Source organism: Gossypium hirsutum, chromosome D13 (genome assembly GCF_007990345.1).
Source record: "Gossypium hirsutum isolate 1008001.06 chromosome D13, Gossypium_hirsutum_v2.1, whole genome shotgun sequence".
Classification (NCBI taxonomy): domain Eukaryota; kingdom Viridiplantae; phylum Streptophyta; class Magnoliopsida; order Malvales; family Malvaceae; genus Gossypium; species Gossypium hirsutum.
The window spans coordinates 6,441,642-6,457,199 of record NC_053449.1 but is presented as its reverse complement, the minus strand read 5'-3'; the positions used below and the strand labels follow the sequence as shown (position 1 = coordinate 6,457,199).

General features: G+C 34.7%; 2 protein-coding genes across 2 annotated transcripts; one reads left to right on the top strand and one right to left on the bottom strand.

The window, feature by feature from the left end:
• Window positions 1-26: 26 nt before the first annotated feature.
• Window positions 27-603, bottom strand: LOC107919509 (ESX-1 secretion-associated protein EspE). The gene has a single exon (XM_016848957.2). The coding sequence runs from the start codon at window positions 538-540 to the stop codon at window positions 187-189; it is 354 nt and encodes a 117-aa protein (XP_016704446.1). The 5' UTR covers window positions 541-603; the 3' UTR covers window positions 27-186.
• A 1,804-nt stretch (window positions 604-2,407) lies between these two features.
• On the top strand, window positions 2,408-2,895 carry LOC107919498 (protein PELPK1). The gene has a single exon (XM_016848950.2). The coding sequence runs from the start codon at window positions 2,472-2,474 to the stop codon at window positions 2,823-2,825; it is 354 nt and encodes a 117-aa protein (XP_016704439.2). The 5' UTR covers window positions 2,408-2,471; the 3' UTR covers window positions 2,826-2,895.
• The last annotated feature ends 12,663 nt before the right edge of the window (window positions 2,896-15,558 follow it).

The window sequence follows — 15,558 nt, the reverse complement described above, 5'->3', positions numbered from 1 at the left end:
ATTAATTAATTAATGAAAACAATATATATAATAAGTATATGATCCAATAATAAGAAAAATAAGTATAAAGTACAGCAAATCATGGGAATTGGGGAAACTCCCATTTATACAAAGCAATATAAGTGGTGGACAAAAAAATAAGACTCTGGATTGGAATAGCCACCCATCACCTAGCGAAAGGGACTTTTAAGGACTAGAAGGAGAAGGTGGTGGAGAGAAGAATGGAATAGAAGGAATTGTAGTTGGGATTGTGGGAACCGAAGGCATGCTTGGTAGAGGGGGCAATGTGGCCCTTGGTACACTAGGCAATGTGGGCAAAGCAGGCATGGTAGGAAGTGGAGGAAGCGCCCCAGGCCTTGGGAAAGATGGTATGGATGGCTGTGGGAGATTAGGGATAGATGGGAAAGGTGGGAGTGTGGTTGTAAGCAATGTTGGCATCGGAGGCAGTTGCTGAAGGTGACGACCTGCTAGGCCAACGTCAATGCTTGAAAACGACAAAGCCACGAAGAATGCCAAAGCAAAGCAATTGAAAGATGCCATTTCTGTTAAGCAGATGAAACAAAGTCTTGTTATCTTAATAGCTACTTTTGAGTGAGGAAGAGAAAGCATGGGGTAAGAGGTTTATATAGGGTATTGGAGCAATAGGAATAGGCCACTGGAGTTGGTGATATTTGATCATACATGGTTGAAAAAGGAGAAAGCTTGGTCAATATTAAAGATATTTGGTAGGTCATCTTCTAATGGATATTGGAGTTTAAAACTGGTGAAATGCAGTTGTTGTGGTTGGCGTGGAAGCTACCTCATGTAATAAGTTAGCCTCTTAATTAAATTAATAGCGTCTTAAGTTAGCTGATCAAATTAATCCTCCAGGTTACCAATGTTTCAGCCAATTGCCTGTTATGTAGCCCGACATAGGGTTGTTTACTTAAATATGTCAAATATTTTAAACATGAATTAACTTGTTGGACATTAATCTAGATGACTTTTTAGTTGTGCATATTTATTTGGTTTTGGATCAGGTTAATTTAAATCAAGTTAATTAAGATTTTAAAATTTCAAGTTATTTCGGGTTTATCAATTTCAAGTTTGGTTTGCTTTAAGTCATTTCAGTAAGAGGCTTAGTTTTTGAGTTAAGTCATTATAGCTCTAGATTGTTTTGAGTTATGGTTACTTCAAGTTTAAGTTATTTTAAGTTACTTGGTCTATTTATTTCGAGCTCTAATCATTTTAAATTTTGGTTATTTAGAATTAAATCATTTTAAATTTAAATTGTTTTGAATTCAAATCAATTTTAAGTTTAAGTTGAAGAAATTAAAATTATTAAGCTTTTATGGTGAAATCAGATTGGATCAAAATCAAAATTGGCATGTTTACCTTTCTTGTTAAACTTACCATTGGCATTGGGCTGCCTACAAGCAAAAAGAAAAAATTGAAAGTTAGAACTCCCAAAATAATATTAGTTAGAAACAACAAATAAGATAATATTGGTGAGTTTTTATTGGTCTAAGATCCAATTTGATTTTTATATACCTGATTTTATTTAACTTTTTAATTCATATCTCAAAAGTAAAATAAATTGTTAACTTGTTTCTTCCAAAAATTTTACTTAATTATTAAATTTGATTTCTCATTATAGATACTTTTATTTATACCAACACTAACAAAATGTATTGATATAGGCTTATCATATATTAACAGATAAGTAAAATGTTGGTATTTATCAGTGTTGTTTGAACTGGACTAGTCGATTAGATTGGGAATTGATCGGGAGATCGATATGGAGAGTGACTTTGAACTAATTAGATCGAGAATCGCTACGAACTGATTAAACTGGCTAAAAAACTAGTCGAATCGGAGTTTAAAAAATTATTTTTAATTTTTAATTATTTTTTAATCAGACCGGTTGAACCAATCGGATTGACCGAAATGGTGGCCTAATCAATTCGATCATCGATCTGATTTAAGAAAACATTGATATAAACCTATTTATACTTATGAAATTAGATCCTCGATAAAAGTATCAATTGATATATGGCAATTTATTTACAATTTTAAGCTCAACCATGGCAAATTTATTTATATAATCAACTTCGAAATACGAGTATCATACCTGACATGTTAAGTAAACAAATCCTAATTCTGTTAGATATCTGGCCAACTAGCGAAAACTTTGCTAACCTGGAGGATTGTTTAAGTATACTGTTTAATTAAGTAGCTGGATGAAGCTTCTATGCCAACCACAACAGCATTCCACCTGTTTTAAACTCCAATACCCATGGGAAGTTGACCTACCAAATCCTTTAATATTGACTATGTTTTCTCCATTCCAACCATACATGATCAAACATTACCAACTCCACTGATCCAAGACCTATATAAACCCCACCACCATGCTTTCTCTCCCTCACTCCACAACTATCAAAACAAGAGCTTTCTTTCGTCTGCTTAATTGGACTCACATCTCTAGAAAAATGGCATCTTTCAATTGCTTTGCTTTAGCATTCGTGATGGCTTTGTCATTTGCAAGCATTGATGTTGGGATAGCTGCTCGTCACCTTCTGCAGCTGCCTCAATTGCCTCCAATGCCAACTTTGCCTACAACCACACTCCCCCCACTGCCATCTATCCCTAATCTCCCACAGCCATCCATACCGGCATTGCCAAGGCCTGGGGCGCTTCCTCCACTTCCTACCATGCCTGGGTTGCCCACATTGCCAAGTGTACCAAGGGCCACACTGCCTCCTCTGCCAAGCATGCCCACAATCCCAACTGCAATCCCCTCTATTCCTTTCCTTTCTCCACCACCTTCTCCTTCTACTCCTTGAAATACCCTTTTGTTTATCTGCTGGATACTGGATTTGTTTTAATGTGATTTCAGTCGTCTCTTGATTTTGAGTATTGTATGTTCTTTTTTTTTACCACATATATTTGTTTGTATAAATGGGAGTTTCCCAAATCCCATTATTTCTTGTGCTTGAAATTTGTTGTACTTTGATACGTTATTACTTATATGGGATATATATTTGGGTCCCAACTATAAAAAATGTTGATTTTGGAACTCCTCATCATTTTTTAAAATTCGTACAATCTCTTGTAATTCTCTCTTAAAATATTCTTGGCCAGCAAAATCCTCAAAAGTAACACCAGTTCTTTCCTCCGCTGATATGAATCTTGAGAAAAAGTGGTTAAAGGCAGTAAAGTTAGAGGCTGGTAGAATGATTTTGTTATCCAACTCCCAAAACTACATTCACCACATTATCACATAAACTCATTCTAACCCAACAATTAAAAACCTTATGGAAAGAACGTATCCATTACGAAATATTCATCAAACAGTGAAGTGATAATTCATATGTTTAAAATTCTATTTAAATAATTATTTTATTTTATTTTATTTTAATAAATAATCGTAAATTATAATTATAATTATCACATTTTTCTCTATATTTTATGATTAGCACGACTAATTATATTTAAATGTGTAATTATCACAACTTTTATTAAATTATAATTATTTTGAAATGTATCACTTTTATTTTATTTCAACTTTTGTAAGTAATAATATTAGTTTAAATATTATAATTATTTTTAATTGTGAATTTAATAATATGATAGAAAATAAAAAATATTCTCGACAATTAAAAATAAATTTCAAACTCATATTTTTATATATATTATAGATTAATAATATGTGAAGTAGTATACTTCGATAAACCTCCAGGTTAACAAAGTTTCCCTAACATGTTATGCACAACAATAGTACTTTCGAAGCTGATTATATACAGAAACTATGTAATCTACACACTTCCTTATAGACCTTTCCTACTATGTCCCCTAATCAATTATATACATATATGCTAGAGTAAATTTCTCAAAAATGCCGATTTTTAAAAAAATTACTAGATTAAGCTGATTTTTGGAAAAATTATGTGATTAGTTTAAAAACATGAAAATGCTTTCTACTGAAAATATTTTCAGCGAATTTGCAAAAAAAAATACTTTCAACTAGACACGCTTTTTGTCACATCCATTGAAAATGCTTCCAACTGAAGGTGTTTTCTTTTTGGGTTTAGGGTTTTTTAGGACAAGGGTTTTGGTTTTTGTTAAAGTAGGGTTAGTGTTAGCATTTTGTAGGTCTTAGTGTTTTATAGTTTAGGGGTTTATGGTTTAAGGTTTTTTATATTTTTTAAGTTTTTTCTATATTTTTTATACTTTTTATACTTTTTTGACTTGTAAAGTTAATAATTATTTAATTTTATATTTACAACAATTGTATATTCAAATTATTCGAATTGTAAAATTTAATTCGATTCAAAATTGAAACTCGAACTACTCGATTTGGTTAACTCTTAGTTTGTATTTTTTTTTCGAATACAACTGAGGTTTGGCTAACTCTTAGGTTGAGCTCAATCAGATTTATTTAGAAAATATTATCCTGGGAATCCCGGGGCATCTGATGGGTGAGTGGGAAATTGGAGGAGTTGAAAGTGGTAAAGGGAACACACTCTACATAGGACACATTTTCATTGCATTGTTAGAAAAATGCACTGAAAGCACATCCAGCACATCAGATTTAACTTGCAGTCAAATCGCTAAAAAACTAACATTCTAAAATTGAAGTTACGTCGAAGAACCTTCGACACCAAACCTTTAAATCGAACTTACTGGCCAATGAATCAAACTAGAAAGGAGAAGTCAGACCTCGTCTAGAATCAGTGTAACGTAACATAACACAAAAAGAAAGGAACTTAAAATGGTGAAACCGAATCAATGAAGAAGGAAGCAAAAGGGTCACGTTAGAAAAAAAAATGAAACAATATGAAAAGAAAAGGAAGTTTTTGTTTTGGGAAAGTTTAATCAACTAAAATAAACGACCCCACAAGGTAGTTCAGTAAAAAATATCTTTGTAGCTTTTACTGAAACTTGAACACAAGACTAAAGGGTATACAGACACTTAACCATTGAACCAGAAAGCTTATTCTTAATATCAATTTACTGAGTTTAACTTATAAACATAAACTAACATTCAAAAGTAAGGGTTTAAGCAAAATGACAAAATTGCCAAAAACAAAATTCGAACCCAGAACCTCACACACATATCCAGAACACTTAACCACTGAACCAAATCAATTTACTTGTTAAGAATTTCTAAAGCCTAAACTCAAATCGAGGGATGACCTCTTTTGGTTTCAAAACGCGATTTATTCTAAGTTAGTTTTTGGGATGTTACAATTCAAGCTGTATACCAGCCTTTTCGTCTTCATCGTTACGTCTACACTCGTGTATAGGTTGTATCTCAGCCTCTCATCTTCTCTGCCTTCATTCGTGGTTGATTGTGGAGTGCTCCTCAATTGCCATCGTATATCCTCCACTCTAGGAATAGGTGGTTACGAAGATGGGTGTTTGTGACACCATCGGCGTATGCATATAACTATATTGTGTCCCACACACCGATGATAGAACAATCAGACTTTCGGTTGGTGCCCCAAACATAGATGGCCTATATGCCATCGTCGAAATCGTCGTCGTTTGAAACATCGATTGCATCGGTGTGTAATATGCTAGAGATGGAAGTGGTGGTCCAAAAATAAAACCTGGCATCGATATAGAAATAGACAAATATGGTGCAAGATGTGGTGCTTGTGTAAAAATGACGGGGTTAGTAAAGCACCAGAATAAGTCAAACTATATTGATCGGGGGTGGTGCGACCATCGGTGTCGGTTCTTGTGTTGTGTAGATGATGGACTCTCCTTGAAAGCTGCTCCAGACCTTGGATGCCTAAGCTCCCGTCGTGGCCTTCTCGTATAACGTTGTCTACCCCTCACCTCTTCTACTAGTAGATATGGCTTGCCATGGTGTCTAAACAATGGCATGTACTCCGGATCGCAGGCTAACTTCAGAGCGATAATGGCCTCGCGAGTAGGTAAAAAGTCGTATCTATTGTTCCAAAGGTTAGTATATTAAGCGTGGAATGTAGGCCAATTTTCATCTATTCTCCCCCACAAGTCGATATAATGCAGATATTCGATGTCTTGAGGTGTCAACAGAATCGTTTACCTAAACCCAAACTGTTGCATAACTTTATCTGATTCATGCATCTTCATCATAGCATACACTACCAATGACACCTTCACATGCCAGATGTTGGGATTCACTAAGAATTCGAACGGGATGCATTCAAACTATATTAAAATAATAAAATTTTTAATTATATATACTATTAATTTGTAAATCAACTATATTAATATTATATAATTCAAATTTAAAAAATATATACCTCCACTTCCTATCGTTGATCTAACAAAAGTCGTATATCTTAAAGCTCCTCTGGTAGTCCCACATAACTTGGCCCATAGTTTCACCTATTAAAATAATATGTTAACACAATAATTTAAATTTTAAATAATTTTATTATGATAAATGTAATAAGGCCCAATCGGCCTGGGCCGACGTAATAAGCCAAAACAAAAAAATGAACAGGCCTACATTTTACAAGCCCAACAAAGCAGCCCAAACCCAAAGATCAACACAGCAAAACACAAAAAAACAAAACCCTAGCCGCATCTGCCTCAGCACCGCAACAGCATCCACGCCGCGCCCAACGCCCGATCGCCGCACGTTTCGGCCTCCACGCGCGCCAAACTCTCCACGAGCACCTGAAAAACGGACTCAAGGAGTCCAATGAGAAAAAACAACGAGCAATATTGTTTTCCTTCGATTTATTTTCTTTTTTCGGCCTATAAAAGGCCCTTTTAAATCTGTAAAAAAGAGGAGAAAAAAAGGCAAAAGAAAACTCAGAATACAAGTTTTTTAAAAAAGGTGAATCCCACCACTGTTTTTTTTTCCTTTGCATTTTACGTTTTATTATTTTTGTATAACTAAAATTAGAAAAAAGAGAAAGGGGGTTTACCTTCACTTTGAATCTGCTCAAGGGCAGTTAAAAGCCCGTCATATCGCCTTTCTGATCACCATTCTCGGTGAAATCGCGGCGGAGGCGCGTTGCGGCGGTGGCACGAGGACACTAGGGGTGAAACCCTAGCAGAGCAAAAGAGGGGTGTTTGTTTGTTTTTTTTATTTTCGGTTGTAAATGATTTTGAAAGGAAATTTTGTTTTAAATAACGCTACAAAAACGACGTTGTTTTTAAGGCCCTGACCCGCGCGGTGACCCGACCCGAAGGGGAGGATCCGCGTGTTCTGACGTCAGATGGGGAATTTGCGAATTTAACCCCTCCCTTTTGCAACGCATGTCAATTGAACCCTTTTCCACTGGTTTTCAAATTTGGGTCGCGTATTCCATTTTTATTTCAATTTGATACCTCATTGCGCAGCGTTTTGGAAGGGAAGGAATTATTTCCTTTTTAGTCCCCCATTGTCGCTCGCGTGTTCGAATTGATCCCTTTTTTATTATTTTTGAATTTACCCCCATTTTTTTGTCTTTTGTACAATTTGGTTTTTTTTACTTTATTTGGGTTTTTTTATTTTTTTAATATACTGTTACTCGTTTGCTATTACTATTATTACTTATTATTATACTAATACCATTTATGATTTTCATGTACGTGTATATACATATTGTTTTATGATAGAGGGAAAGAGGCTAAAGGCTATTCAGCATGGTCAGATGTACCAGAAAAGAATTATGCGAGCCTACAACAAGAAAGTCCGACCCAGAGAATTTCACGAGGGGGACCTGGTGTTGAGAAAAATTCTTCCTCTACAAAAGGATTTTAGGGGGAAATGGATGCCGAATTGGGAGGGTCCTTATGTTGTAAAAAAGGCCTTTTCTGGAGGAGCCCTGATCCTGGCTGAAATGGACAGAAGAAACTTGCCTAATCCAATAAATTCAGATTCGGCCAAGAGATACTTTACTTGAAGAAGGGAAGGAACCAAGGTGAAAACCCACAAAGGGCACCTCAAGACCAAAGGGGTTTTGAGTTGAAAACCTGAAAAGGGCGGCTTAAATTTTGATTGTCACGTGGTAGTCTTGTTGTACCTAATTCGGCAAAAAGGAATAAACGACATCTTGGGGCATCAACAAATACTGTGAATCTCCTAAACATGTGTTGAATTCAGAAGGGTCCTCGAAAAGCTGTATAGAGAAATTCAAGCAGAGATATCTGGGGCACCTATTCATAGTATTTGTATTGAATTTGTTGTTAAAATATGTCATTCTTTTTCAATATAAATGTCCCCAGACAATTCCTCTATCATTGACAATCTATTGCGAGCTATCCTCCCAAACTAATTTTGTTTTATCCATTATTATGATCTTTTCGCAAGCATGTTGCATTAGAATGACGATTAATGGACTAGTAAAACTTTCACAAGAGAAGTTTTTCATATTACTCTAGAAATCTTAAAATAGCTCAGGAACTTGAAACAGGACTATTGTTTAGACCTTCACCAGGTTAAAAGGTCGGAGATATCTAGGGGTCAAGAGTCAAGATTAAAATTTTCAAGATTTGACGAAGCGTTGTTGTCACAAAGGAAGCCTTAATGAATAATAGTGACTTTAAACAATCAATATGCATTTTTTACATAACATTCAAATGTCATTCATACACGCCTAGTTAGGAGCATTTGATTCATTTGATCATGACATCCTAATCATTAGGCATAATTAGGCTCATAAAGTGAGTCATATAGGTTATGTTCCACAGAGAGCAGATCGGTGAAATCATAAAGCCTTGTCTCCCTGGGTAACAATGGAGCGGGTTACAATTAAAAAGATTGAAGCCACAACGGCGGATCTTACTTCCTTAGCAGTACAGCGGAATAGATTGAAGCTACGACAGCGGGTCTGGTTTCCCTGATATTGCAATTAAAGAGATTGAAGTCACAACGGTGGATCTTACTTCCTTAGCAGTACAGCGGAATAGATTGAAGCTACGACGGCAGATCTGGTTTCCCTGATATTTCAATTAAAAAGATTGAAGCCACAACGGCGGATCTTACTTCCTTAGTATTACAGCGGAATAGATTGAAGCTACGACAGCGGATCTGGTTTCCCTGATATTGCAATTAAAGATATTGAAGCCACAACAGCGGATCTTACTTCCTTAGCAGTACAGCGAAATAGATTGAAGCTACGACGGCAGATCTGGTTTCCATGATATTGCAATTAAAAAGATTGAAGCCACAGCGGCGGATCTTACTTCCTTAGCAGTACAGCGGAATAGATTGAAGCTACGACGGCGGATCTGGTTTCCCTGATATTGCAATTAAAAAGATTGAAGCCACAACGGCGGATCTTACTTCCTTAGCAGTGCAATGGAACAGATTGAAGCTACGACGGCGGATCTGGTTTCCCTGATATTGCAATTAAAAAGATTGAAGCTACAACGGCAGATCTTACTTCCTTAGCAGTGCAATGGAACAGATTGAAGCTACGACGGCGGATCTGGTTTCCCTAATATTGCAATTAAAAAAGATTGAAGCCACAACGGCGGATCTTACTTCCCTGGCAGTGCGGTGGAACAGATTGAAGCTACGACGGCGGATCTAGTTTCCCCAACATTGCAATTGAACAAATTGAAGATTACAGATCTTATCTCCCTAGACAGTAGTGGAGGAGATCAAAGATGGCAGGTTTTTCCTCCCTGAGGTTACAGTGGAGTATATTGAAGCCAGCAATTATATTTCCCTGGTCGGCAGTGAATCGATCGAAGAAAGCAGATTTTGTCTTCATGTATTGGTGTGAAGTATATAAAAAAAGCAGATCTTGTCTTCCCATACTGGTGGTGAAGTAGATCGAAGATACAAGTCTTATCTCCCTGAAGTTGCAGTAGAGCAGACAAAACTAATCAATCCTATCTCCTTGAAGTTGCAATGGAGTGGATTAAAACCGCAGATCTCATTTCTCTGAAGTTGCAGTGGAGCAGACAGAAGTAACCAATCCTATCTCCTTGAAGTTGCAATGGTGTGGATCAAAACTGCAGATCATCTCTCTGGAGTTGCAGTAGAGCAGATCGCATCAAGATTTATCCTTAAATTATAGTAGAACAAGTTGAAGCTATAAGACTTATCTCCCTAAAGTTGCAGAGGAGTAGATCAAAGATGGCAAATTTTGTTCTTTTGAGAAGCTACAAAGTATGAATCCTATCTCCCTGACATTGCAGTGGAGTGGATTGAAGCACCGGTTTCTATACTTCTGAGGATGCAGTAGGAAGGAACAAGGCTGCCTAAAGAAGAGAAGCATTGAAGAAGTTGAGGCTCCGCAAGATCAGGCACAATTGGGTCTTGTAGTCTTTGCTCTATTCCCGTTACACGACAATGAACAAAGAGGGGCAGCTGTAATAAGGCCCAATCGGCCTGGGCCCACGTAATAAGCCAAAACAAAAAAATGAACAGGCCTACATTTTACAAGCCCAACAAAGCAGCCCAAACCCAAAGATCAACACAGCAAAACACAAAAAAAACAAAACCCTAGCCGCATCTGCCTCAGCGCCGCAACAGCATCCACGCCGCGCCCAATGCCCGATCGCCGCACGTTTCGGCCTCCACACGCGCCAAACTCTCCACGAGCACCTGAAAAACGGACTCAAGGAGTCCAATGAGAAAAAACAACGAGCAATATTGTTTTCCTTCGATTTATTTTCTTTTTTTGGCCTATAAAAGGCCCTTTTAAATCTGTAAAAAAGAGGAGAAAAAAGGCAAAAGAAAACTCAGAATACAAGTTTTTTTAAAAAGGTGACTCCCACCACTGTTTTTTTTTCCTTTGCATTTTACGTTTTATTGTTTTTGTATAACTAAAATTAGAAAAAAGAGAAAGGGGGTTTACCTTCACTTTGAATCTGCTCAAGGGCAGTTAAAAGCCCGTCGTATCGCCTTTCCGATCACCATTCTCGGTGAAATCGCGGTGGAGGCGCGTTGCGGCGGCGGCGCGAGGACGCTAGGGGTGAAACCCTAGCAGAGCAAAAGAGGGGTGTTTGTTTGTTTTTTTTATTTTCGGTTGTAAATGATTTTGAAAGGAAATTTTGTTTTAAATAACGCTACAAAAACGACGTCGTTTTTAAGGCTCTGACCCGCGCGGTGACCCGACCCGAAGGGGAGGATCCGCGTGTTCTGACGTCAGATGGGGAATTTGCGAATTTAACCCCTCCCTTTTGCAACGCATGTCAATTGAACCCTTTTCCACTGGTTTTCAAATTTGGGCCGCGTATTCCATTTTTATTTCAATTTGATACCTCATTGCGCAGCGTTTTGGAAGGGAAGGAATTATTTCTTTTTTAGTCCCCCATTGTCGCTCGCGTGTTCGAATTGATCCCTTTTTTATTATTTTTGAATTTACCCCCTTTTTTTGTCTTTTGTACAATTTGGTTTTTTTTTACTTTATTTGGGTTTTTTTATTTTTTTAATATACTGTTACTCGTTTGCTATTACTATTATTACTTATTATTATACTAATACCATTTATGATTTTTATGTACGTGTATATACATATTGTTTTATATTTCAGTTTTTTTTTACAAACGCATAACTTTTATTATTTTCTTTTCATATTTTCATTACTAGCATATATATTCTTAAGCTTTAAAAATGCATGCATATGTTTTTGTACGTTTTACATACATTTTATTTCCTTTATTTTATCTTTTTATCCTTTATATTTTTATATACCTTATATTTTATATATACGTATTTATACATTTTTTTTTAAACATAAACACGTCCGCACGTTTTATATTTTATTTTATTCTCATAATTTTACATTCATATATATATATATATATGCATACATACATATTTTAATCCTTATACGCTCATATTTCATAAATATTTTGTTTTCATAGTTTTTATAAATAAATATATGTATATATGTGTATACACTTATATTTTATAATGCATATGCATATTTTGATTTTTTTATCTTCACAATTTTCACGTATACATACATATGTTTTGCATGCATATTCTTAGAAATTATTGTAAGCTTGTTGTATATACTTCTTTACTTTCCATGTTATATGTACACTTGTATATACATGTTAAATGCATGCTCGTACATATTTTCGAACATACTTGTATATTGTACTCATATATATTTTGTAAATATGTATTCATATACGTTCTAAATTAAAGTTTTTGCTTCATATTATACATCAACTTTAACATACCCTTTTGGAAATATATTTTGGTTTTAACCATTCATCAAAGTTATTTTTTTGATTTAAAGGTTTTTGAATGAAAGCATTTTTGGAAGTTTGGGATTTTTGAGGGGAATTGAACCCTAACGTATTGGGTTCTGATTTTATTTGTCAATCCTAAATGACCGAGAATATTTTTATTCAAAATGCATAAAAATTATTTTTGGGAACTTAACTTGTTGTGCCCTAACGTATTGGGTGTGGCATGTTACTTTCTCGAAATGAAGATTTTCGTATAAAATAAAAGTGATATTCAAGTTTGGGGATTATGAGGAATTGTACCCTAACGTATTGGGACTCGATTTCTTTACATGACTTGAACAATTGATTATCCTTTTGCCAATTTCACCATTCAAGCTTATTTTAAAATCTTTTTTAACTTTCGACACAAAGACATTAAATAGTCAATTTGGTACCGATTTTTGGGCGTTACGAGGGTGCTAACCCTTCCTCGTGTGTAACTGACTCCCGGACCTGTTTTCAAAATTCGCAGACCAAAATGATTTTTGAGGTGGGCCGGTCACACCTTAATAAAGGATCGGTGGCGACTCCAGTTTTATTTTTAAAAAAGTCGACAACTAAATTTTTTTGTTTTCAAAAAACGGTTTCGACAATAAATATATTATCTAATGAAGTTTACCTTGTTACGAGTGGGCATGTATAAGGGTAGTCCGCTCGAGGACGTAAAAATGGCAACTGATACCACACCCATGATTGCAATAGTAGCATGCAACCACTGATTTTACTTTTTTATGGTTCCGTCGCCAGACACATCTCTTAGTACAAGGTCGCCAACATAGCTATCCCCAACTGAGTTCGCCCACTTCTCTAAAGTCCACGAGTTTGAGTAACCACCTTAAATGGAAAATATTTCGTGATTTATTGGGCATTAGGAGACCCCCGATGATTTATGGAGCCCGAGCGTGTTGTTCTCTTTGGACTTCACTCGATTCCACATCTAGCCCACAAAAAATTTCTTTTCAACCAATTCACATCTATCTAGGCTCCATAAATCATGTCCGGAACCCTCTCCAAGAGTTGCTCGCATACATCTCTCCAATCGGCTATGACAACTGACCCAGTCACTACCGACCCATCCATCGATAACTCGAGTTGTAACTGCACATCCTCAAGTGTGATAGTGCACTCGCCGCATGGAAGATGGAATGTATGCGTCTCGGGTCTCCACCTTTCCACCAACTCGCTTACAAGTGTGGGGTCCAATTTAAACCCCCTACCCATACGAGCCACGTGCAAAAATCTTGTATTTCTCAAGTATGGAGGAGCGGGTAGATTACAAATATACGTCTCCAAAATTCGATCTTCCGACTATATATAAAAAAATAAAAAATATTAAATTTCAGTATAACAAGAAAATATTTAAATTAAATTAGACTAATATAATAATAAAAAATTTACCATTTGCAATTGATCGACCGAAATGTGTTTGTCATCCAAACGAATTAGAGATTTTTCCGTTACTAATTTTGAAAAATATGAAATAATTTGTAATAGAAAAATAATTTAAAAAACATTAATACAATTTTAATAAAAAGAAGAGTTGAGAGAAGAATAAAAAATGAGTGAGAAATTAAGAGGGAATTGAAGGAAATTTGAGAGAGGTTTGAGAATTCGAGAGAGATGAGTTGAGATTGAATTGAAAAAATAAAAGAATTAGGGGTTTATATATAGGAAAAAAAATAGTCATTAGTTCAGGGGGTTCAACTGCTATTTAAATAGTTGTTGGGGTGGGGAAGCTGTTGGGGGTAACCATTGTGTAAAGCGCTTTCAGCTGGAAGAGTTTTCGTCATTTCGGCTTAGTTCCGTAATTTTTTCAAAAACTGACCTAATCCAATAATTTTTTTTTTAATTTGGCATTTTTAAGTATTTCACCCTATATGTTATTCTTTTTTCTATGTTATATATAATTTAAAATTTCAAATAATTATCTTCCTATTTTTTCTTATTAAAATTACCCGAAACACATTCTTCAAAAATTGGATTGGGTTGAGTTGGGTTAGTTAGCGTCTAAATTCGCCCTTGTATACTTATAAATAGAGTGAATTAAGTTGATTTTGGATAGGATGGATAAAAATGATTAAAACTTCAAGAAGTACACATAAAATGCTCTCAATCTCGACAAAGAAACATTATTTACAAACATCAACATGATAGAACTTGGGTTTTTTCCACTGCCCTTAGCTCCAATTTGACTTTTATACACACGTGGTTTTATTTAATCTCAAAACCAAAATAAATCCTTAACTTGTTCCATGCGAAAATTTTACATAATGTCTTATGCTATAATTATTTTACAGACAACAAATTATAAGGGCTCCTTTGGATGTCATTAGAGGTCTGGTCCATTGACATCTTTAGACAAAATTGAACCCCAACTAAAACACAAGCTCATTGGTGAGTTTTTTTTTTAATTTTTCAATCCCTAGTCTATTAATTAAAATTTTATTTTATTCCACAAATTTTTTAGAGATAAATATCAAAACTATACATAAATTTTGATTTATTTTGTACGATTTTATACATGAAATTTTGATTTGGTTTAATTTTCTAAAATCACTAACAACATTATTGAATTAGCACCATTTTACGTTGGATATTACATAAGTAAATAATTATATTAATCTAATATGAAAATAAATATTATTTAAATGTATACAATTGAATCAAAATCTAAGTTTCATATATACATATTAACGACAATACAAGTTTTATCTATATAATTGTACCAAATAAAAGTTCATGTATCAAATTGCACATTGAAACGAAGTTCATGTATAAATTTAATATTTATCTAAATTAATCATTATTTTAATGTAATAATGATTTTAATTATTATTTAATATAACATTTTTAATATATAATTTAACTTAAATATAATAGTGTATTTTATAGATTTAATTTTTAATTATAGTTTAAAATAAATATAACTTGTATTTGTATTTTGTTATTTAATGTATTATATATGTATATACTTCAACTAAATACTTTTAATAATCATTTTCAATTCTGATCTCATTGGTTTGTGGTGTTGTATCATAATTAATTTATTTTATCATTCTTTTCTTCATTTGCTAAATTCGTATGTTAACAATGTGAAGTTTATAAATAAGCAGAATAACGTATCAAAATACACCAAATAATGGGAACTCCCATTTATACAAACAAATCCTATATGTGGTGAAAATAAGCAAACAATAGTTCTCAAAAATCAACATACAAAGACGGCTCAAATCTTGTAAGATCTTCGGAGAGAGAAAGTAAACAAATAAGTAACTATATATGCTGATTAAAAACTCGAGTCTGTAACTACCACTTTCAACCCTGAATGAGATGAGAACACTAGTAGCATGTCCCGACTCTGGACTGGGTCCCATAAGCCAAAAGGGATTT

Bases quoted from the DNA above. Each gene is read 5' to 3' on its own strand.
- LOC107919498 (XM_016848950.2), top strand. From the start codon at position 2,472: ATGGCATCTTTCAATTGCTTTGCTTTAGCATTCGTGATGGCTTTGTCA.
- LOC107919509 (XM_016848957.2), bottom strand. From the start codon at position 540: ATGGCATCTTTCAATTGCTTTGCTTTGGCATTCTTCGTGGCTTTGTCG.